This window comes from Bison bison, unplaced genomic scaffold, assembly GCF_000754665.1.
Source record: "Bison bison bison isolate TAMUID 2011002044 unplaced genomic scaffold, Bison_UMD1.0 scf7180017864056, whole genome shotgun sequence".
Classification (NCBI taxonomy): Eukaryota; Metazoa; Chordata; class Mammalia; order Artiodactyla; family Bovidae; genus Bison; species Bison bison.
In genome coordinates, this window is record NW_011494628.1 from 728897 (window position 1) to 753478 (window position 24582).

Sequence of the window (24582 nt, forward strand, 5' to 3'; positions counted from 1 at the left end):
TAGCCCACAAAGTCAGTTTTTCCCCTTTTGCCAATTCACGGTCACAACTATTAGGTCAGTTTTTGAAAGTACTTTTCTGTAAAAAATCCTGGTTGATACAAATATCAAATACATATAAATGATACATATAACAGCAATTACTTTGTCAAAGTAACAATCACCAATAGAGGGCAATACACACTACTCCCATCTAATAATCTTAATAGTGTAATAGAGTATCAGTTCCTTATTCATTGCTGTCCTAAACCAAATAAGTAACTTTAAAAAAAAGTATTAAAAGCTGAAAAGACAAGAATTGAAAATATGTCTATCTGTATAGCTTACCAGTTTATCCTTTACAACCAAAATTATTCTCTCTGCTTCAGTATTGGAAAAACCAGCATTTTATTCATCAAATTACAAATAGCAAGGCTTAATGAAATCTTCGGAGAAGGCAATGGCACCCCACTCCAGTACTCTTGCCTGGAAAAATCCCATGGATGGAGGAGCCTTGTAGGCTGCAGTCCATGGGGTCGCTAGGAGTCGGACACGACTGAGCGACTTCACTTTCACTTTTCACTTTCATGCATTGGAGAAGGAAATGGCAATCCACTCCAGTGTTCTTGCCTGGAGAATCCCAGGGACGGGGGAGCCTGGTGGGCTGCAGTCTATGGGGTCGCACAGAGTCGGACACGACTAAAGCGACTTAGCAGCAGCAATGAAATCTTAATTTAGGTGCATCTAAAATTCATGCTTTGAAGGTGTCAAAAATCAAGAATCATTCAAATTATACAGGCCCCCAAACATGAATCAAGAATTCTGATAACTACATGTGGCAAAAGATGTTAATTCTATTTATGGTGGTGACCATTTCACAATACACACAGATATTGAATCATGACACTGTACACTTGAAACTAACGTACTGTGTCAATTACACGGCAATTTTTAAAAAGAATTTTGATAAACATATAAATATAACTATGCTGACCAAGTAGCACACTTTGTCTCATATAATGTGAAATGTGTCTTCTTCAAATAGTAAAGTCGGAGGGCTCCTCAGCACAGTACTTACTTGCCCCTCTTTGGGTGCTGGCTGAGATGCTGTCACCTTGTGTATAATTCCCTGAGCTGTCTTTGCCTGTTTTCTACCTTTCCTGTCTCTACAGTTCCACCTGTATTTGTAGCCCTTCACATCCCATATGTATATCCCTTTTTCCACCCACATACCGAATCTATCATTATCTCTTTTCCAGCTTCTTGCTTTCAATTCATCTAACTCATCATGGAAGTTTCTCTCTCTGTATCAGGGAAGGCTCACATGCGTACAACTCAATAAACCCAGGAAAATGGATGACAAGCCAGGAAGGCTGCAAACTCAAGGTGAAAAATGGGTAACATACTGTAGCATCTTCAGACCACTGGAGTCAGACCACCACATGAAACTGTTACAGATGAGAGAGCCTGGTGGAAAATGTGGTAACCTACCTACTAGGTTACCACACACTGACGTTGGAGTCCTTGGAATTCAGTCCAATTAAACAATTATGTACTGAACACCCAGACACCCGTTAGGAGGCAGATAGCCTCTACTGTGCTAGGCCCTCAGAGGAGACAACGATGAAAGAGCAATCTTGTGGGGAAAAAAATCCACAGGAAAGGAACTCAAAAATCATGTATGTTGAAATGGTTATACGATATTTTCAAATTTAAAGGCATTATTATGTTTTTAGTTCTAGCACATTATTAGTATTCTGACTGCCAGTAAGATACAAAAAAATGTGATGAGACTGGCAAAGAATAAAAAAAAAAAGAAAAACGTTACACTGCTCTGTTCCTAGTATTTCATTGCAACCATTGTTTTTTGACTGTACTTCCTTTTTGATGAAGAGGTATCAAATAGGTGAGCAGAACCTTATTATTCTACATATATAAATATAAAACAATAAATATATATATAACAGTAAATATATACATATATACGTAACAGTAAGTGCATATCTGCATATATATAAATGTCTTTCCTGAATCGGATTCATGGCCAAAGGCAATCAAATGCAACCAACAACCTCCTTATGCAGAACACACTTGACATGTGCTTGCCTTCTGTCAGCAGCTGCGCCTGCTATTTAAGTAGTCTGTCATTGTTTGTGGTCCTGCTCTTCCGAGGCACAGCCGGCCTGAGGCTTTCGCTGGCAAACAGCAAGCCCGTCCTTTACAGCTGCGCAACGGGCTGCCGCGCGACTGCTGGGCTGGCCCTGCTAGGCCTCCGTGAGGAGGGGAGAACTGCAGTGAATCCTCAAACAGCTCTTCTGCCTCCTCAGCTTGTGCCTTCCCACCTCAGCTGGCTATTTAGCAGTCTTGGAGGAGTCCTGCTGTAGTCCATTTTGCACACACATCCAGGTCAGTAAAGCTGTGCTGCGAGAGGAATTATTTCAAAGCTCATACACAGGCGGCACTCCAAGAGTGCTACTGCCGACCTTGTCCTGCCGCTCAATAGTCTGACGAGCTCATCCCCAGCCTGCATGAAACTGCTCAAAGAGGCCAGACGTACCACTGTTGGCCAGTCCAGAGTGGCACAGAAAGCCTGCCTATGCTCTGCAGGTCTTCAGTTCCGTCTCACTGCAGTTTGATATTACATTTGCAACAGACTCTGTCAGCTTCCCAAAGGACATCCTTGATTCTGTCTATACTTATTCCTCCATTAGCGCATCACTGCACAATGTCATGCTTCAATTTAAGGACTCAGTGACAGCTTCCAGGCTGTAAACAGTAAGTCTCAAGGCTGGCTTTACTGGTCTCTTTTTTAAAAAAGACTTTATTACTAGTAGGGCTGCACTGCATCATCAGCGCTTCCCTGGTGGCTCAGTGGTAATGAACCCACTTGCCAATGCAGAAGATGCAGGAGACACGGGTTTGATCCCTGGGTTGGGAAGATCCCCTGGAGGAGGAAATGGCAACCCATTCCAGTATTCTTGCCTGGAGAATCCAAAGGACAGAGGAGCCTGGTAGGCTATAGTTCGTGAGGTCACAGTCAGACAGACATGACTGAGCGACTCAATCCCCACCTGCCACAGCATCATCAACCTCTGCCCCAACCGTCAAACCCAGGCTGACACCCTCCTAGCTTACAGCATTTCAAATCAGAGAAGCACTGGCAATCTGCAGAGAAATAAGCAGCTTGTCTACGTGGAGCTGAGCTCTCCCATGGGAGGATATCTCCTTGTAGGAATGGGAAGAAGGGTGCCTTAGTCTATCATGTGCAAACAACCCTGATCTCCTTCAAAAGTCAATTCTTCCTTTCTAAGCAAAATTAATCACCAATGTTGTACGTAAATGTTCCTGTCTGGGAGTGGTGGCACTGCTGATCGGTAAACACCATGAGATAACCCAAAGGTCCAGAATCAGAACAGATGCATGAATCATTATATACATAATGAATGGGATACTATATACACGTGAACATAAATCATAGCCATGTGCAATAACAATAGATTAATCTCAGGACCATAATGCTGGGTGAAAAAGTAAGCTAAAAGAACACAGACAATAGGATTCCAAGAAAAGCAAGATACTGTTTGGAGATAAAAACAAATACCTGAACTTTTGATGAATGCAAGACACTACACTACATAATATAAAAGGCTTTTGAATATTGGGTTAAATTTTTCCTCATTGTCTAACGAGCAAATCCATCCCATCCAAACCCAAGGAGAGCTGCCAGCCATGCTGATATGAGTAGTTCTGTGTCCTCAGCGCTGTTTTTTGTGAGGAAAATCTCTTCAGAGGTCTACTTTGATTTTTTTAAAATATTCACCTTATTAAAGTTAAAAATGTAAAAAATTCAGTTAGTCCTTAAAATTTGTGGATTTGTTTACAAATCTTTTTCTATGCATAAAAGCAGCAGATTTTAGAAGTCACTTTTAAGAGGCTTCTGAATAATGCCATTTAAAACCTGGCTAATTAAATGCCACTAAATATTTTAACCTACAATTATAAATGTAATATATTTCACAATCTTCTTAGTTCTTCACTTATGTTTCTTAACAAAGCATAGCTTATATATACATATTTTCATAAACTTAGTAACTTAAACTTACAAACAAGGTAAGCCTCAAATTCTCCTAAATGTTCCCCCAAAGTACTTAACACAAATTTTTATGTAAAAATCACAGATCTAAATTATTCCATAATACACCTGATTGGAATTGCATGCTTATCACTCTCAATAGCCATATTTTCTTAAATTACAAGTACATAAAAATAATAAATATGTACATATCTCTTAACAAAAAAAAATGCTATTACAATTTTGATTCTCTTAAGACACTTTTGTTCTTCATTCTAATGGCACTGGAATTGAAAGATGCTTACCCAATATAGAAGATAATTATTGTCCGAGTTAACCAAGATGACATTTAGCCAGAAACTTAAAAGGTATGAGATCTGGGGCTGCAGACACATTTCTCACACCAAATATTATACAATCCCATTTAACTATCATAGGGGCTGCCCTCTTAGCAGTTTGATGTCACCCACAACAAGGAATTTCAGCAAGGACAGTGACTAAATTCTTGTCAGAGACTCTGATGGGACGCACTAAGCTTCATTCAAAGAGTTGCTAAGCCAGTCATTCTATCATTTCTAAGACAGTGTGGGAAAGGGGACGATAACATCACTGATTATTTAGTCTAATGGTAGGATGCCACCACTCCCAGGCAGGGTGATAATTTATTAATTTTACTTTGCTCTTCTTTGGGTCTGAAGATTGGCCCTTGCCTTTTCTATTTAACTCTAAAGAACTTTGAACTTAAAATACTTAAAATACCTTTCTTCTGCCTAACTCTAAAGACCTTAAAACTAGATGACAACAGCACTGTTTCAGAATATAAAAACAGTGTATAGAAACAGACCATAGAAATCTATACAACTTTTATAGATTACATTAAAATATTACCAGTTTAATTTTAAACATCTCACAGTTCTTTGTCTTATAGTCAAGTTCTGAAATTATTCTACTGATTTGCAAAATATGGGAATGCAAAAAAATATGAATAATCACTGCACTCAAGAAGCTTATAGTTTAGCTAAAATATATACGTATTTTATGTATTGTATTGGACATCCCTTTTCTATCCACATATAAATCCTACAACTAAAGCCTTGCTGAAGAAGAGTTCCCAACTAAACTATAAATAAGAGTCCTCAAAAACAGTAAACTAGAGGGTAAGGCCCTCAAGAACTTAAGCTAAGTATATAGATACAGTTTATTTCTAATGACTTGAATTTTTAGTTGTCTTTTTCCTATAACATTAAAAAACAAAAAGATAGGAATTCTGAATAAAATGTAACAAATATCCTCTTTATACATAGGTGATCTTACCAGAAGATAAAGAGAAATATAAAACAGCCAAAAGATACATAAAATATAGCTGATGGCATTGTGGTTCTTGAAGGTTCCAGGTCTCTGCCACCTCAGGGCTTGAGACTTTAAGGAGCACGTAGTGAGGCCTGAGACAGGCCTGAGGCCTACACTGCCAAAGGTGACCAAAGACTAGCGCGTGAAGCCAGGACTCTCAAAGAGCACATTTAAACATGCACATGGAAGAAATAAGTACATCTGTCTATCCCAGCTTATGCTCTCTATGTGCAGAGTACGCATAAGTCTCCCCTAGAAATAGTAACCAGGGGTCTGCGCACGTGTGATTTGGGATTTAGTTTCACACTCACTTAAGCCAAGAAATTTACCTAAAAGTGGTCCAGGCAGGTGACATCCCTAAGGCAGCTGGCTGGGGCCAACACAGACCCTCCACGAAGCGACATTCCCCTAAATACGCCACTCCTCAGAAGGGCTCAGATCTCGAAGGGACGCTCTCAACTTGACCACAAATAAGAGCCATCAGAAATAACAAAAAAGATAAGGCGCAAAATAACTTCTAACAACAGAACTATTAGTTATGAACTATAAAATGGCTAAAAGCATAAAAAAGAATTTGAAACAAAAGAAGCATAAGTCTTAAGTAGTGTTAAATAAAAATAAATCTACACTTAGATAATCTGTAGTGAGACTACTTAACACCAAGACAAAAAAATAAAATCATAAAAACAATGAGAGAGAAAACAGAAGGTATCTATCAATACAAACAACAGTTAGACTGCTCATGCAAGCCAGAAGGCAAAAACCCCACCATCACTAACATCAAGCAGGGTGAGAACAGGCTGGAGCTGAAGGGAACACAGGAAGGGCACAGGACAGCACCAAGGTCCGACAAGAGGAGGACGTAAAAGGAGAAAAGGCCACAGTCCCTGGGGCGGCGGGGCGGGGTGGGGGGGCAGACAAGAAGGAAAAGGGAAGAGGGCAGTGTTAGAGAAGCCAACAGAAGAGTAGCATTCCAGAGAAGAGAGTTGGTAAACACAATCAGCTGTTAACAACAGTTAAACACAGTAACTCTTGAGAACTTGGCATTCCATTTTAAATTAGGGAGCTGTCTTTTAAGAATTCACTCCCAATACTGCAATGAACAGAGATCCAGATCCCTACTTCGTAAGGAACAAGAAGCAGTGAAAGGCAACAGAGGCAGTGTATGCATCATAGCAGCTGCCAAAGGAACCGAGAGGGAAGAAGACAGAGGTAATTAGAGCGCAGCAGGGTAAATACTTCTTTCAAGAAAGAAGAAACAAAATGAACACGTTATTTCAGTCTGACTTACCACTATCTTGTTCCCATTCCTTAGTATATCTCTAATGAATTAAAATTTCTATCTTTCAGTTGTCTTTTCTGTAACATAAAAAAAAAAGATAGAAATACCAGGTTTTTAGGCACTAATTGTAATAAACACCTCAAATACCAAAATAAAAGTTTCAAATGAGTGACTACTGAGTCCTACAAAATAAGACAAATGCTCCCTAGAAAACTTACATAAAAGAAATAAAGTAGCCAATTGGAGGGAAGTCCCACTCTTGGGACCCTTCAGCTGAGAATTTAGACCCTGGAAAACACCTGCACCCCTGCACTCACTCTGGGACAATCTTGCTGCTTCTCTTCGTAACTGACTGTCTTCCCTGCAGCCACTCTGATCAGCTGTCCCACACCCCCTCCACCCGCACACGGGACCCCGTCTCCTCTGGCCTACACGGGGGCGCTGCTCCAGCATGGTCCCCTTTCTCCCCTGCACCATCACTCGCCCCTTCCTGTTGCAGCACTCACATCAGCACACAAACATCTCCAAACAACAAATTCTGATTCCACGTCTTCTCCAACTACTACTCAATTTCTGTGCTCAACACCACTTGTTGAAAGAACTGCAAGTACTCATTGATTCCAATTCCTCTCTTCCCATTCTCTGAACCCACCCGCCATTCCACCAAAATCACTCATCAGGGTCACCAATGAGCTCCACGCTGCTAAATCCAATCCAATTCTCAATCCTTATCTTACTTAACCTACATGCAGCATTTGATAAAGTTGCTTAGAATCTTCAAACTTCAATTTCTTCTAAAAAAAAAAAAGGGATGAAATTAATAGTACCTATTTTAGAGGGTGGCTGTTGAAGATTAAGAAACAAACCATGTAGAGAGTTTATCAGCACAGTATCTGGTTCACAGTTAAAAACTCAATAAATGTCAATTATCGTAGTTAATCAGCACTGCTAGCTACATTCTACCATAGTCTGTGTATACTCCATACTCCAGAAACAGAATTCTGGAAGAGACTAAGACTCCAGAATGTTTAGAAGTGAGTATAATCTCAACCTGCCCATCATATTAGGCAATAACCTATTCTACCATATGAAGAATGACCTTAAAATTTCTTTCTTAAAATGCCTTACTTGCTGATGACTCCCAAGTAACTAACTACTAATCCCAATTACTCTTAAACTCTGGCTCTCACTTTCAATTCCTATTCAACAGCTTTGTCTAGATGTTTAATTACGTAATTTTTCTCTCATTCTCTAAAGCTCATTAATCACCATATCCAGCCAATCCTAGCTCACCAACGGCTCTCACACCACTTCACAAGACTGCAAGCTCAGGAAGGCTGCACCCTGCCACACCCCTACAGAAGGACTGACACCCAGCAGAGCACCTGGCATACAACGGGGCCAGCACCATAGGCGAGGCTGTGCACAACGTCTGGATTATTTCTCATATTAGCTCCACTTCAGGGATGTGGACCTGGCCTACACTGCAGGCAGATTCTTTGCCATCTGAGACGCTAGAGAAGCCCCTAACATAGGGGTTGGATATATCAATAGTAGTGTTTTTTTCTTCCTAAGACTTCAAAGCAATTTTACAAAACAATCTCATCATGATATACATTTTAAAGAGGTGAAAACTGAGGCCGGTAGAAGTGAAATTAACTTGGAGGACCACTCCATTTAGTGGTGGCACTGATACAGAAACTTGCTCTCCCACCTCCCAACCCCAGGAAAGTTTCCCAGAGCCTTGGTGAGACACCGTAAAGATGAGAAGGCAGGGTACTCTGTATCAGTACCCGACCTTGGCCATGACTGAGCTTTTTCCAGTGCAAACTGGGATTTTAATATGCGAGCAGTTACTTCATCTATTAGGGTATCCACAGAAAACACAGAGCAACGATTTTAATACCGAGTCAACAAGAATTTCCTCTTGGCTGAAATTCTACAGAAGAGCACAAAGTTGATAAAAATCAGTCTTCCCACCTATCTGTATGCAGAAATACACTATGCCATTTCCCTTGGTTCCAGGTGAAACAGCATTAGAGGGCCTGTTAGAGTTATCTTTTTAAACCTGAATGGAAGAAGCCAGATGATGCTTTTCAGGCTGGGTATCCTACTGCTACTGCCATCTCTCCCAAAAGATGTCACTTTAAAAGACCTAACACAATTATTTTTGAAGCTGAATAAAAAATACTTCGTTGAATATAATCTATGTCACATACTGCTCCTATACAGAAAATCTTAATTTCATGGCCTTAGGTCTCACTGGGAAAGATCATTTCTAAATGGCCTCATTAAAGAAACTATGCTTGATAAACTTACATGGCAAATATTATAAAATAATATAATTAACACAAGATATCTTTTAACTTGGGACACTAAGAATAATCTGGAAGCTCCATCTCTTTGGAGTTTAATTCTAATATTGCCAGTACTTCCCATTATAATTCTACTTTTGTAGCTCAGTTTCCCCCATATTCAAAGGCATTAAATCTAATTCATTTTAAAAGGCTGCTTTGATTTATCCAAGCAGCTGCTAGTGATCTAATATAGGACCATGATTAAACTCAGAGGACACACAACATATAAGGTATAACCTGGAACGTTACGGCAAACTACCACCAGAGACCACCAGTGTAACAGAAGCAGCTCTGTGTGAAAAGGACAGACCCACAAGCAGGGCTTCCGAATTAGTGGCTAACGGCAAACATCAGATGCATCCTGGAAACACTTTGTACAGAACAAGGTAAATTATATTTTCCGACTGGCCCACACTGCAATTTCAGTGTGGTATTACCAGAGAGAAAATTTTTAAATTACATTATTTATTTCACTAAGCATCTTCAGTTTCTTTAAGCATCTTTAAGTACTTCATTAAGTATTCTTCATTTTCCTTCTCTCCTACCCCCTCTAGTAAGAATTTAATCAAGTGCTTAACAGAATTATATATTATGTATTAGGATATATAGACACTTGTCAAAATATACCCACAAATATCACCAAGTATGTGTAGGAAAGTAACATGGAAGAGCTAAGACTTCAACTTGTTGAAGAGTTGAAGAGATCTGGGTTCAAATCCTGGCTCTGCCACTTTCTTGTTCAGACGACTTTGGGAAAATAAACTCTATAAGCTTCAATTACTTAGCTCTAGATGGAGTTCATAACAATAAATCAGCAACAGTAATATGGGTACACAATACAAGTAGCTATTTCATAGGATTACTGGAGGTTTAAATAAGAGAATGCTTGCAAAGCACAAAGTGACCGATAACTCGTTATCTCATCCTTTTCCTGAAAATGATTACCCACTTCATGAGGCTTGGACATCTAAAAAAACCACATCCTCTCTGCCAGAGTTATTCAAAATGTTTCAGAAAACTAAGGATTTATGTAAAATGTACTAGAAGGAAATAAAATTCCCTGAGGGATTTTATGAATGAGGCAGTATCATTTTAAAAATTCTGTTAGCTCTTAGTATTTACATGAAAGAACACTGTAGCACTTTATTTCAGAGTTGATGATTCATTTTAATTATTACATGCCAGTTACTGTCTTAAACATTAAAATTTAATTTCATGAGGTAAACACCCCATTTTACAGAGAGTGAAGCTAAATGTTTAGAGGTTAAATAACTTGTACAAGGTCACAAACCAAGGAAGTGTCAGAAGTAGAATTTAAACTCAGATCTCATGGACTCAAGTGTCTTCCCACCACACCAAGAAAATCTAAGGGCTATATTCACTTTCACTAGCTCTAGGTGGTATTTTACTACATTTGTTTTATGTAATCTGTAGAGGAAATGAAATTGTAAAAGGAAAAAAATTTATACAAATTCAATCTCCCATAACTTTTAGCCCTAATTCTATCAGCACTGCCCACATTCTGTGCTACAATGAAGTTTACTTCATTCTGCCTTACATAGATATCACTATGCTGATGTTACTTGGTAAAGGATCTGTGGATTTGCTGATATAACGATTTTAAAGTTTAAAACTCCTAATTCTATGATATTATTCATGGTATTAAATAGCATTCCTTCACTAGTAGAAGCTTGCTGTGTTGTTGAGTGATTTTCCATCACTGTTGATGATATACATGGAAATGGAAATCTTTTTTGCCAGGCAATATACAGTCTTAGATTTGCTTTTATTAAGGATTTCTGATCCACAGAGAAAATTTAGTATGGAGGAAGGAGGTTTGGAGAAACATATTCTGGTCCATTCACTTTCATTAAGAATAAGGCTTAAAACATAAGTATAAAAATAAATCAGATCTGTGCTACAAAGCGGTTAAGGGAGGTGAAAGAAAAGAAATAACTGGGTTGGTGTTTCTCTAATAAGAAGAAGTTTTCAGGAAAGTGTTTATCAATGGGAAAATGCCAGTCACACTTTTTATTCAGTTTGAGCCACAGATATTAGGGCTGTTATCTGTGGCCACTGCTTTCTGCAGTATATCATGGTGCTCTAGCAATTAAGAACAGGTACTTCCTACACTGAAAGTTAATCCTAGAGCCAGAAGGCTTCACTGGAAAATTCTACCAAACATTTAAACATAATTAATGCCAATCCATCTAAAATCTTCCAGAAAACTGAAGAAGGGGGAACACTTCAGACTCATTTTATGAAGCCAGCATTACCCTGAAACCAAAACTAGATTAGGACATGACAAGAAAAGAAAACTATAAGTCAATATCCTCAGTGAACAGAGGTAAAATTTCTCAACAGAATATTAGCAAAGCAAATTCAACAACACATTAGAAGGATTATACACCATGACCAAGTAGGATTTATCCTTGGGATGCCAGGTTCAACACATACAAATCAATAAGCATGATCTCTCACATCAACAAAATAAAAGATAAAAATCATATGATCATCTCAATAGATGAAGAAAAGCACTCGACAAAATACAACATCCTTTCATGAGAAAAACCCTCAACAAATTGAAGGAACATACCTCAACATGATAAAGGCCATGTACGACAACAGCTAAATATACTCAACAGTGAAAAATTGAAAGTTTCTCCTCTTAGATCAGGAACAAGACAAGGATGCCCTCACTCTCATCACTCTTATTCAACATAATACTGAAAGTTCTAGCTAGAGTAACTAGGCAAGACAAAGAAATAACAGGCATCCAAACTGGAACAGAATAAGCAAAAATCGTCATTATTTGCAACTGGTAAGATCTTAAATACAGGAAACCTTAAAGGCTCATCAGAAAACTACTGAAAACTAATCAATGAATTCAGCAGGATATATGATCAACATACAAAAATCAGTTGTGCCTCAATATATTAACAACAAAACATCCGAAAAAGAAATAAAATTATCCCATTCACACTGGCATCAAAAACAATAAAATACTTAGAAAAGAATCATCTTGTGTTTTTATAATGGGAATCATAAAATTATCTCTAACTCAGTGGAAAAAATCCTGAAGGAATAAATTAACTATTTTTCACGGTTTTTTAAATGCTTTTCAAAAATTTTTAGAGATCAACAAGCTAAACACATGATCACAGCTACTAATCAAAAGGAAATTTTATTTTCTGTGATGCAACACTCAGACCACAATATGACTTCACAAAAAAAGGGACTGAAAGCCAGAAAGAACTAAACTCAGCTCCTGGTCTAGCCTAACTTACAGGTCAAGGTCTCCCAGGCCTCAGTGTCCTTACTTGTAGAATTAATGAAGTTACTCGGTGTTGGCGGAATGCCTAACATGTGCCAAATGCTGCGTGAGCAGTGGAGTTTGCTATTTGTTATTTGTGTTGAGTAAATAAAGCCACGGTCCTTGCCCTTGCAAAACTCTTACCCTTGTCAAGAGACAAAGAAATACAACATAACTGGGATGAACACACTTTCGTGCCTGGGCAAACCAGAAAAGGCTGCAAAGAGGAAAAACAGTTTAACTGAGACTTGAAGAACGAATATGAATTGCTTAGATGGGGATTATGGCTGTTCCTTGAGGAAGAACAGACTGTGCAAAGACAGGAAGGTAGCAAAGAACAAGAAGAGAGAGGTTTAATATAGATGGTGCACAGGCTGAGCATCAAGGAGATAAACTTCGAGCCTTACTGCCACACTACTGATTCACCCTTCCACCTTAAAGGAAAGGTAAGGTTCCTTCTACACTAAGATTCTGGAAACCGGCTGTAGGCCCAACCAGATGGATCCAATTTGTCCACCATTTCATCTGAAGTTGTTAGTCTTTTAAAGCAAAAAAGCTTTGATGTTGACATTACGAAATCCAAAAAGAACTTGCTTAATTGATAAATTTATCAGTTAAACTAAACTTCAGGACCAGCAGTGGATTTCTACTGTTATGATTACAGTAGTAAAATATTTCAAAAGCAAGATATATGACAAATGACATAGTTCTGTTCTTTATCAACTACAAACCCTGTAGACACACATGTGTGAAAATTATAAACAGCTACTAAATTTACATGCCACCCCAAAGAGTTTCTCATACTTGGTTCAAATAAAGGTTTACTCTCTTCACTCTGACCATCAATTAACTCAAGAAGTACCTAAGGAGAACAAACATAAAGTTCCACTTACTTGTGTTCTGCAGGTACGGGGGGCGGCCACACGGCAGGATCTCTAAATGGTTCATCTTGACAGGACACAGGGAAATCTGGGGGCCTGTCGATTTTAAAACTTTCCAAAGTACTGACAATACTTTTAACTTGTTCATATTCTTCCAATAATTCCTGCCGAACCTTTAAAAAAAAAATAGCCTTTATGCTACAAACTACGTAAATTGCAAACAACAAACTGCTATAGAATGTTAGTTTTCTTAATGCCATTCAAAGTATGCAAAATGAGTCATTAAAACACAGTCAAAAAACCAAAGAACTATTTAAAGTAATATAGATAGGAGGGCAGGAATTGGTTTGGAAAAAGACATATATCTTTTCTTAAGGCAAGTAGTTATATATCTTTCATAAAGAAATTCTTTCTACCAAAGAATGTGATGACCATTAAGACAATTCAAAACAAGCAACTAAGTTATTAACCAGTAACCATTCCCAGAAATCTATAATGTTACGCTAAATTCTTTTAATATATTTGTAAATAACACCCTCAAAACTTGTCAGCCAAAATTTTCATCAGCATTTCCTATCCCCATTATCACAAGATATGAAATGCCTCTCACGGGCATCTAAAAGCCCTGAGTGGCATAATACTAAGAATTACCCATTTCCAGTTTAAGTTCTGCTTCATCAAAGTCTGAATTCTTTCGCCTTGTTTAAAAATCTTTCAACCTGGCTCAAGTTTAAGCTCAAAGGCAAGATTTTTCCCATATTTAAAAAACTTTACTGAGCGCTATGTGGAAATTCTTATGTTTTCAAATTTTGAGCCCAAACTAATTTTCAAAGGCAAACAGATAACAGATTGAAAATCACATGTATAAGCTAATTTCAATAATTCTAATTTTTTAACCAAAAAGCACACTTTACTATAAAGCAGAGCATAAGAAGCTTTCCCTTAACTTTATCTCAAACAACACATAAAAACATATAAACAAGTCACAGAACCAAATAAAAATGTAAATTCACCTAATATATGCAATTATATGCTATACTGAGAGAAATAAAATTTCAGAACCTAATGGAAGTAAATATAGAAGTACCAGAATAGAAACGGTCACTATTTAACACAATTAAGAACATGTCAAAAATATTTCCATGCTGGATTAGTAAACAACTCTTGTCTATGGCTAGGACACCAGAGAGAAGAACTCAAAAATTTCAATTTGAGTTAAAACCAATATATTGTTCTCACTCAACATAATTTGGTAACACTTAAGTTGGAAAATAAGCCAAATTCACCCTGAAAACTTAGTAAAACATCAATTTCTGACCAGTGGAAAACTTAAAAGAAACACTTGAAAGGCATTAGCACATAAATGAAACTTCAAAGAAGTGCTTGACTTTGTACTTTTAATTTTAAAAGGATTTTAAGTTTTAAGACTAAATGGGGAAATTGTAATTCAAGTTTTTATTAATATTATAAAATTGTATAGTCAAGACACAGTAAATATATTACTGTTTTTTATTAGATTACTGACTCCTTTGTATTTGTAAAGAGTCTTTCAAAAGAAGAGGAAACTTTTTTAAAGGAAAAGTTTTGTGAAATGGGTCAAAATTACATGTAAAAATGAAAGGGGAAAGGGCAAGTAGAAATACCTCATTTCTACAACTTGTAACCATACACAATTAGTCAACTGAGGAGGAAAAAACAATTAGAGTCAATCTGAATTAAATGGCTTCGAAATATGTCTCAAAAATACTGAGTTGACCAAAAAGTTCATTCTGTTTTAAGTAAACCTAAAAGACATATTTTTCATTTTCACCAAGGCTTTTAATGAACAATGTGTTCACTAACCGAACAAACTTTTTGGCCAAATCAATATATTATGAAAAACATACACGTTAACTAGGAAAGACAGAAAAACTATCCAGAGTACATTTTAAATATACTTCAGCAGTCAGACAAAAGAGAACTACTCGCAAAATCTCAAACTGATTTTTCAGCTCACATCTCTCCAGTGCAGCAGACCGCTGTCCTCACCCCTTGAACACTTCCATGGGCTCTTACCTGCTGCCATCTGCCTTTGACCGCTGGGTCTCTGACTGATTGGCAATGTCTCTGAATCTGCTGGATCACCCCCTGGTAATATACCATGGATGAGTCATAATTTCCAAGAAGTGCATATTCTCTTCCTTTCTTTGCATTGTCACAAATCTCAGCCAAATTCATCCTTCAGAGATCTAAACATAAAATACAGTGGCTTTTTATTAAGTTTTCAGTACTGACTTTAAAGCATTTATTACACTTTAAAAGATCTGCTTAAAACTACTTTGAAAGTCAAAATGTTTCTCTCATTCTTTGAGGTTATCTGAATGCATCTTATAATGACACTGAACAAAGTTCCCAAGTTTGGAAATGCACAGATTACAAAAGAGCACCCAAGGAGATAACTAGAGAAATGACACAGCTCTGCACTATCGATTTATGTTACAGCTACATAAACTGGACACCAGTTCTCCTTGCCCATTTATAATCACCACAAGCTGCAATAACAGTAAAGATCAACTTGCTTCATTTTAGTCCGTTTATTCTTGACAATGTAAAGCTAAATATATAAATAGCTCACATTTTCCATCAACATCAATTAAAACTACAAAAATTATTTTTCACTAAAACTATCTGGCCCCAAGAACAAAAAGGGAAGGAACTTTTTGACTTAAGGAACACATTTTAAAAGTACAGCCTATAGTTGTCCACGCATCATTTACATACATTTAAGTGTTTCATACAACTTAAATCTAAGCAAAAACCTCAAAAACCTGTGAATTTAACTATCTGATGCTCCCCATCTGGTAATCTTCTATGATCCTGCCATTCTCTTGAGCTTTTTGCCTGTGCAAATCACTATCATTAATCTTCCCCTTCTACAAGAAAATAGGAAAAATAACCATCTGAACCTCTGGTTTCTACCAAAGCCCTCCAGCTCAGTAATTCTGGCTTTTCCAGGCTTCTCAACAGTCCCCCAAGATCATCCAAGGCTTCTAAGCAAAGATACTTTCCACTGAAAACTGTCCAGAGATCCAGGAGAATGACATCTTGGGAAGGAGTCCAAATTAACCTACTCTTACTTCCTGGAACAGTAAACCAAGAAATACACTTAGCAGAGAAAAATCATTTTGTCCCATGCTTTCCTGAGGGGATTAAATTTTGATGGGAGTAGCCTGGCTCTTCCTCTCTACCTCTTATCTGTTCTTAAGGGGCTCAGAACCTCTTCCTCAAAACTAACTACAACTATTTCTAGTCATTTTAGCTGACTCCAGTACATTCTTGAAAAGATTAAAGTTGTTTCTTTTTATGTGTTCTCCCATTTTAGTTGCCCCTTCTCCCAGCATAGGTTCCTTGAAGGCAGCATTTATGTTACTTGAGAATCACACTGCAGCAAATAGTATACTACTCTCACAAAGTAAGAAATTTCAACATTCAGTAGATCTACCCACAGAATATATGACAACCATGGAAAGCCTCTTCTTCAAATTACAATTCTTCAAATGAGTCCTTAGACAAAAGCATTCATTCTGCTAATATATGCGGGCACGCAAAGATGCACAATGGAAATATTTCCATGTAAAGCAGGGTCAGCAAACTTTCCCTGTGAATGGCTAGAGTAAATATTTTTAGCTTTGAGGGGCAACAGGAAAAACTGAGGGTATTATGTTAGTTATATAAAAGAGACAAAAATGTCCACAATTTTTATCAACAAAATTCAAACTATTATAGTAGCAATCATTGAGTACAACTTTTTGCAGAACAGGGGATATGATTTCATGTAGTTGGGATTCATAGTTAGTGTTTCCTATCATCCAGATCAACTGCAAATGTTCATGTGTCAATACTGCTTTTTAATAAGATTTACGCATTTCATGTTTTAAAGTGTTTGTTTACCAAGAGAGGTATTGTCACATGCTGATATCAAATCACAAGCATATAATTTCAATCCAGCATATTTGCTGTTTGAAAAGCATTTGAAGGTTTTATTCTTCTCTTGATAAGTCATTACACTGTATATTAATCAATTCCAAATGAAGGTTAAGTGGAAGTATCTCCATTACACAGTTAAATGGATTTTGTAATACGGAAATTTCCTTTGCACTTGCATCAAAGTAGTTTGAGCTCAAATACACTGAAAATCTGGGTGGGAACAGAGATCTCACTTCTTTAACTTTTGACAGTGTAGATAGCTACATATTATAAAATAACTCAGTACTACTTGTGATTCAAACATTAGCTGGCATCAAAATAACTTTAGTTTTGCATGTAAGCAGTCTGATCCTGAAATTTTCCATTGAATTTATTAAGAAACATTATCAAACCTGGACTGGCAACTCATTTCACAGTCCAGGTTCGATGCAGGATACTGGATGCTTGGGGCTGGTGCACTGGGACGACCCAGAGGGTGGATATGGGGAGGGAGGAGGGTTCAGGATGGGGAACACAGGTATAACTGTGGCGGATTCATTTCGATATTTGGCAAAACTAATACAATATTGTAAAGTTTAAAAATAAAATAAAATTAAAAATAAATAAACAAACCCATATACACCCCCCCACCAAAAAAAAATCACTCAGGCCACAATATAGAGCATTTCCATAAGTAGAAAGAAATCTTCATGTTCCTCCAAGTCCATGGCCTTCTTCCAAGGACATAATGTCCCAATTTCTATCACCATAGATCACTTTTCTCTGATTTGAACCTCATACAGGTAGAATCATACAATATGTTCTCTTTGTTTTTTGGTTTATTTTACTTAGCATTTGTCTGTTACATTCATCCGTGTTGTTGAGGGTGTTGGTAATTCTTTTTGTTGCTAAGTAGCATCTCATTCTATGAATAAAATATACAGAATTTGCCCTTCAAAAAAAAAAGGAACATTATCAAGTCTGCAGCAAAACTGCTTTCCAAAGCTATTCAGTGTTCAATAACAGTGGATGAGAACAGTTCCTCTCATTCAGAAAAAGTTCAAATTAGCCCGTAACTCAAGACTGCAATAGAACTTCGCCACTACAAGCCACGAACTGCTGTGGTAGGGATACGTCAGGATATTCTGCTTCTGACAAAAATTCAAGGAACTGACAATGGTTAAGTCCTCAAGAACAACACTCCTGCGTCTTAAGACACTAACGGTTTCTTACCACGTGATAGATTCAAATATTCTCTGCAAAATACCTGCTGATTATAAAAAAGTAAAGAACCATCAACTTTAACCACCCTATGTTTTCCCAGCATAGTAAATTTGTTCACGTAAGCCTTTTTCTCTTCTATACATTTTTTTTTTTTTTTACCACCACTAGCTCCAACACATCAGATTCCACTTCAGGTTGTACAGAATAAGTGTATTCTCAACTTTTTAATAAATATTCCTGTCTGTAGCTATTCCACAAACACTATTCATTAAATGTATTTCTTCAGTAACTTCCAAGTCAGCACTGACTTTGCAAATAAACACTTAGCTGTTTTGGTAACATCTGTCAATTCATCAAGAGCCAAGGAAAACCACTCAAAATCGTTTGCCTTGTTTTTTTAATTGACTGATGTCCTCAACTATTCTAGCAATTGTTCTCACCAAAAGGCTAATAGTCTTAAACAAGTTTATTTTCTCCAGACACATTTCTTTGGCTGCTACAGTCAAATAAGATTTACTTAAGTCACCATGGGCAAATAACTTTCTTGTTTGGCTAAATAATGAGACACTCGAGAAACTTACTCCAGGTGCAGCCTGATTTTTGTTTTTTAATTTTGTGAAGAAATTCTGCTTGAAAAGATACTCCTTTTTAAGTTTTCTAGCCACTGCTTTCCTACGAATTAGGAATACCACGATGAGTGATTCATCTGGTAATATCAGTGTAAACTGTATTTCTTCAGTACAGCTATAGCGTCACTGCATAATAATCACAGTGCTTTGTCATCCTGTTCAATACTCCTCACTTCATTGTGCTTTAAAAGTATAAATACATCAAATCCATTTTTCTCTTCTTTTCTGTTTTTAACGTGACGGGAATCCGCTGATAATAAAGTAAAAAGTCAGAGTACAGGGACACGGAGGGCACATGAGACACTGTGACGGCAGTGCACAGCAAGAGGCACTCAGACACCATCAAGTCACTACTGGCACTACTCAACTTTGTACAAAAGCATCCACAGACAATATGAAAACAAATGAGTGTGGTTGTGTTCCAATAAAACTTTATTTACAGACATTGATAACTGAATTTCATTTATTTTCACATGTCACGAAACATTATTCCTCGTTTGACTTCTTTAACTGTTAAAAAAAATGAAAAAAATATTCTTAGTTCATGTGTGTCTGTGTTAAGTCTCTCAGTATGGTCCGACTCTTTGTGACCCCATGGACCATAGCCCACCAGGCTTCTCTGTCCATGGAATTCTCCAGGCAAGAATACTGAAGTGGGTTGCCATTCCCTTCTCCAGTGGATCTTCCTGACCCAGGGATCAAACCCGGATCTCCTGCTCTGCAGGCAGATTCTTTACCATCTGAGCCACCAGCTGTTCAAAAACAAGTTGCAGACTAGATTTGGTCCCCAGATTGTAGTTTGCAAACTCCTGCTTTCAGCTTCTGTCTTAAAGAATCTAGGAAAATAAAGGCACATTAAATCCAAAAGAAGTAGAAGGAAGAACACAACACAGTTGAAAGCAAAAATCAATAAAATAGAAACAAGAAAAAATTTTTCAATGTAGTAAAAAGTTGGTTCTTTGAAGAAAACATTAAAAATGATTAAACCTCTAGTTATACTAATCAAGAAAGGGAGAAAGAAAACACAAATTACCAAAATCAGGAATGAAGGAGGGGCCATCACTACAAACTGTAGAGATAGTCACCACATACCAAAGCTATTTCTGAAGAAGAAATAATTAATCTGAATAGTCCTGTGTCAATCAATGAACTTCAATTTGTAGTTTAAAATCTTCCCATTAAAGAAAAACAAACAACAAAACCAACACTCCAAATCCAAAAGACTTCATGATTGAATTCTTCCAAGTATGTAAGGGAAAAAAAATAAAACAATTTCCAAACAAACTCTCTCAGAAAAAGAAATGGGTGGAAAAACTTCCAACTCATATTTTAAGACCAGTGTTAGCCTGATATCAAAACCAGACATTTTAAGAAAAGAAACTTACCTACCAGTATCCCTCAGGAACATAGATACAAAAATATTTAAATTTTAGCTAATCAAATCCAGTATATAAAAAGGATAATGCATTATGACCAAGTGGAGTTTATATTAAAAAATTCAAGGTGGTATCTACTTAAAAAACCAATCAATCTTAAGAGACTCAGAAATAAAACATGATCATCTGAACAGATGCAGAAAAAGTAGTGGACAAAACTCAATACCATTCATGATAAGAACTCTTAGCGAACTAAGAATAGAAATTCCTCAATCTAGTAAAGAGCAGATATCATCAGATTAACTGTGAAAGAACTGAATGCTGCTGCTGCTAAGTCGCTTCAACCACGTCTGACTCTGTGCAACCCCAAAAACGGCAGCCCTCCAGGCTCCCCCGTCTCTGGGATTCTCCAGGCAAGAACACTGGAGTGGGTTGCCATTTCCTTCTCCAATGCATGAAAGTGAAAAGTGAAAGGGAAGTCGCTCAGTCGTGTCCGACTCTAAAGACCCCATGGACTGCAGCCTACCAGGCTCCTCCCATGGGATTTTCCAGGCCAGAGTACTGGAGTAGGTTGCCATTGCCTTCTCCAGAAAAAACTGAATACTCTCTACCAAAATCAAGAAAGAATAAGCAAGGCCAGTGAATCTCCTCTCAACGCTTCTATTCAACATGACAGCTATAGGTTCTAACCAGTGCAAGTAGCCAAGAAAAAAATAAAAGGGATACATATTAGAAAAGTGGAAGGAAAATTCTCTTATTCACATACAATGTTAATTGTTAATGGAGAAAATTCTAGGGAATCTATAATAATTACTAGAACTAATAAGTGAATTTTGTAAAGTTGCAGGATACAAGGTTAATATTCAAAAATCAATCGTATTTCTACATAATAACAATAAAAAAATTGAAAACTAAAGTCAAAACAGTAAAATCATTCAAAAATACTAAATACCCCAGGGATAAACGGAACAAAATATATGTAAGATCTGGGCACTGAGAAATTAAAGATGACCTAAGTTAACAGATATACATACATGTGTGTATGTGCACATGCATTTATGAATTGAAACCCCCAATGTCAATTCACTTGAAAGTGATTCACAGACTCAATGAAATCCCAATCAAGATCCCAGCAGCCTTTCTTATAAAAACTGACAAGCTGATTTAACACTTAGATGGAAATACAAAGGACATAGAACGGCCAAAACAGTTTCAAAAATTATAGTAAAGTAGGACAACTTATACTGATTCCAATATTTATTATAAAATTAACAGGAATCAAGACAGCATGGGATTGGCATAAAGATAGACACAGACCAACGGAACAAATCAGAGTCCAGAAAGATCGATACATATATGGCCAATTAAAATGAAAAAATATTTATATATATATTTTTCCCCCAAAAAAGGTGTTGAAACAGCTAGATATCCATATAAGGAAGAAAAAAAAATTCTGAATCTCAAGTCTTACCTCACAACATATATAAAATTTAACTCAAAATGAATGACTCAAATATAAGAATTAAAACTACAAAATTTACAACCTAAGATTGTGGGGATATTTTGTACTTGTCCCCTAAACCCCAGTTTCTACAAAGCAACGTGTAATGGGGCATGTGGTAACAGCAAATGCAGCAGATTGCATTATCAAAGAATCTTAAATTCAGGGAACCCAAATCTATCATACTGAACACCATGCATGCCTACCCTTTGTTCCAGATGAAGATACTATCTTTCTTTCAAGGCTGTAAGCAAGCCTAACCTTTCCTCTGGACACTCTATCTACCTGCCAAGGCTGTTCAATTTGGTATTTCAATTACCCGGGGTAGTCTTTGTCTTTTCTACATTGAATCTTTTTGTCTATCACATGTCTTCTTCCTTTCTTGGTTCACTCTCTCGTTGTTCAGTTGTTAAGTTGTATCTGACTCTTTGCAACCCCATAGACTGCAGCACACCAGCCTCCTGTCCTTCACCAACTCGAGGAGTTTGCTCAAACTCATGTCCACTGAGTCAGTGATGCTACCCAACCAACTCATCCTCTGCTCCCTCCTTCTTCTTTTGCCTTCAATCTTCCTCAGCATCAGTCTTTTCCAACAAGTCGGCTCTTTGCATCAGGTGGCCAGAGTATTGGAGCTTTAGCATTAGTTCTTCCGATGAATAATCACGGTCAGTTTCCTTGAGGATTGACTGGTTTGATCTCCTCACTGTCCAAGGTACTCTCAAGAGTCTTCTCCAGCATCACAATTCAAAAGCATCAATTCTTCAGCACTCAGGCTTCTTTATGGTCCAACTCTCACATCTGTACATGACTACTGGAAAAACCATACCTCTGACTATATGAACCTTTGTCAGCAAAGTGATGTCTCTGCTTTTTCATAGGCTGTCTAGGTTTATCATAGCTTTCCTTCCAAAGAGCAAGTGTCTCCTTTATAGAATACATTTTCTGTAAATGGGGAGTAAAATAAAATTTTGAGACTATGCATGCCTTAAAACACCTTTATTAAACTATCTTCATACTTCAGTGATAGTCTGGCTGATTACTGAATTTTCATTTGCAAATAATTTCCTTTAAAAATGTAAAAGCATTGCTCTATTACCTTCTAAGTTTTTTTTTTTTTTTTTAGGTTTTAAGCTTTTTTTTTATTTTTAAACTTTACATAATTGTATTAGTTTTGCCAAATATCAACCTTCTAAGTTTTAAGATTAAGTTGAGGCAACTAAAGTCATTCAAATTCCTGATTGCTTATATATCATGCCTTTTTCCCTTTCTGCAAACTTACAGGATCTTCTCTTTGACACAAGTTTCCAAAAACGATTGATGATATGCTTTGACATGGGTCTATATGTGATTCTTCCAAACTAGAAACTGCTGCTGCTGCTGCTGCTAAGTTGCTTCTGTCGTGTCCGACTCTGTGCGACCCCATAGACAGCAGCCAACCAAGCTCCGCCGTCCCTGGGATTCTCCAGGCAAGAACACTGGAATGGGTTGACATTTCCTTCCCCAATGCATGAAAGTGAAAAGTGAAAGTGAAGCTGCTCAGTCGTGTCTGATTCCCAGTCGTGTCTGACTCCCAGTGACGCCATGGACTGCAGCCTACCAGGCTCCTCCGTCCATGGGATTTTCCAGGCAAGAGTACTGGAGTGGGTTGCCATTGCCTTTTCCTTACTGCTGAGTAGCACCTCATTATATGAATATACTAAAATGCATTTATTCATTCACCAGTTCTCCATAATGCACTTCAGAGAAACAACCAAAAGTACAGGATACATCCTTGACCAAGACTTCACAGTATTTGCACTGAGGTTATATCTAAAATTTCAAGGTACAAAAATACAACCCATTATAAGAGTGAGGCAAATACTAAAACATGGCAAAATTACTGCTATTATCAAAAGTATTTGATAATCTAATAGTCACTACAAAATAAGTATACTTAGAAACACAGGAGCAAGCCATTTAAAAATGAATAGACAGGTTTGAAAAAGAATCAAGAACTTCTAGCATTAAAATGAAATGTTCACTGAAATGAAAAACTCGGTGCACTGAGGAAACAGCAGATCAGGCACAGCTGAAGGGAGGATCAAGAAACCAGAATATAGTGCTACAGAACTTGCCCAGAATGCAGCACATAAACACAGAATAAGCAAGCAAAGATAAGAAATGCAGAGAGTACAAAGACCTGGCCCAATATACGTCTACTATGAATTCTAGGAGAAAAAAAGGGGAGAGCAATATTCAATACATAATGGCGAAAGCTTCTTCTTTTTTTTTTCTTATTTTTCTGGGCTCCAAAATCACTACAAATGGTGACTGCAGCCATGAAATTAAAAGACGCTTACTCCTTGGAAGGAAAGTTATGACCAATCTAGATAGCATATTCAAAAGCAGAGACATTACTTTGCCAACAAAGGTTCGTCTAGTCAAGGCTATGGTTTTTCCTGTGGTCATGTATGGATGTGACAGTTGGACTGTGAAGAAGGCTGAGCACCGAAGAATTGATGCTTTTGAACTGTGGTGTTGGAGAAGATTCTTGAGAGTTCCTTGGACTGCAAGGAGATCCAACCAGTCCATTCTGAAGGAGATCAGCCCTGGGATTTCTTTGGAAGGAATGATGCTAAAGCTGAAACTCCAGTACTTTGGCCACCTCATGTGAAGAGCTGACTCATTGGAAAAGAC

General features: G+C 37.4%; 1 protein-coding gene across 5 annotated transcripts in view; it reads right to left on the reverse strand.

Annotated features, from left to right (window-relative positions):
- The window catches only part of KATNAL1 (katanin p60 subunit A-like 1), a 57808-nt gene that overhangs the window by 27087 nt on the left and 6139 nt on the right, over positions 1–24582 (reverse strand). For all 5 annotated transcript variants that reach the window (XM_010835898.1, XM_010835899.1, XM_010835896.1 and 2 more), the window contains exons 2-3: positions 15287–15459; positions 13244–13404 (exon numbers count right to left, since the gene is read on the reverse strand). In XM_010835898.1, the coding sequence (XP_010834200.1) occupies positions 13244–13404; positions 15287–15448 (323 nt within the window). In that variant the 5' untranslated portion in view covers positions 15449–15459. The remainder of the gene's footprint in view (positions 1–13243; positions 13405–15286; positions 15460–24582) is intronic.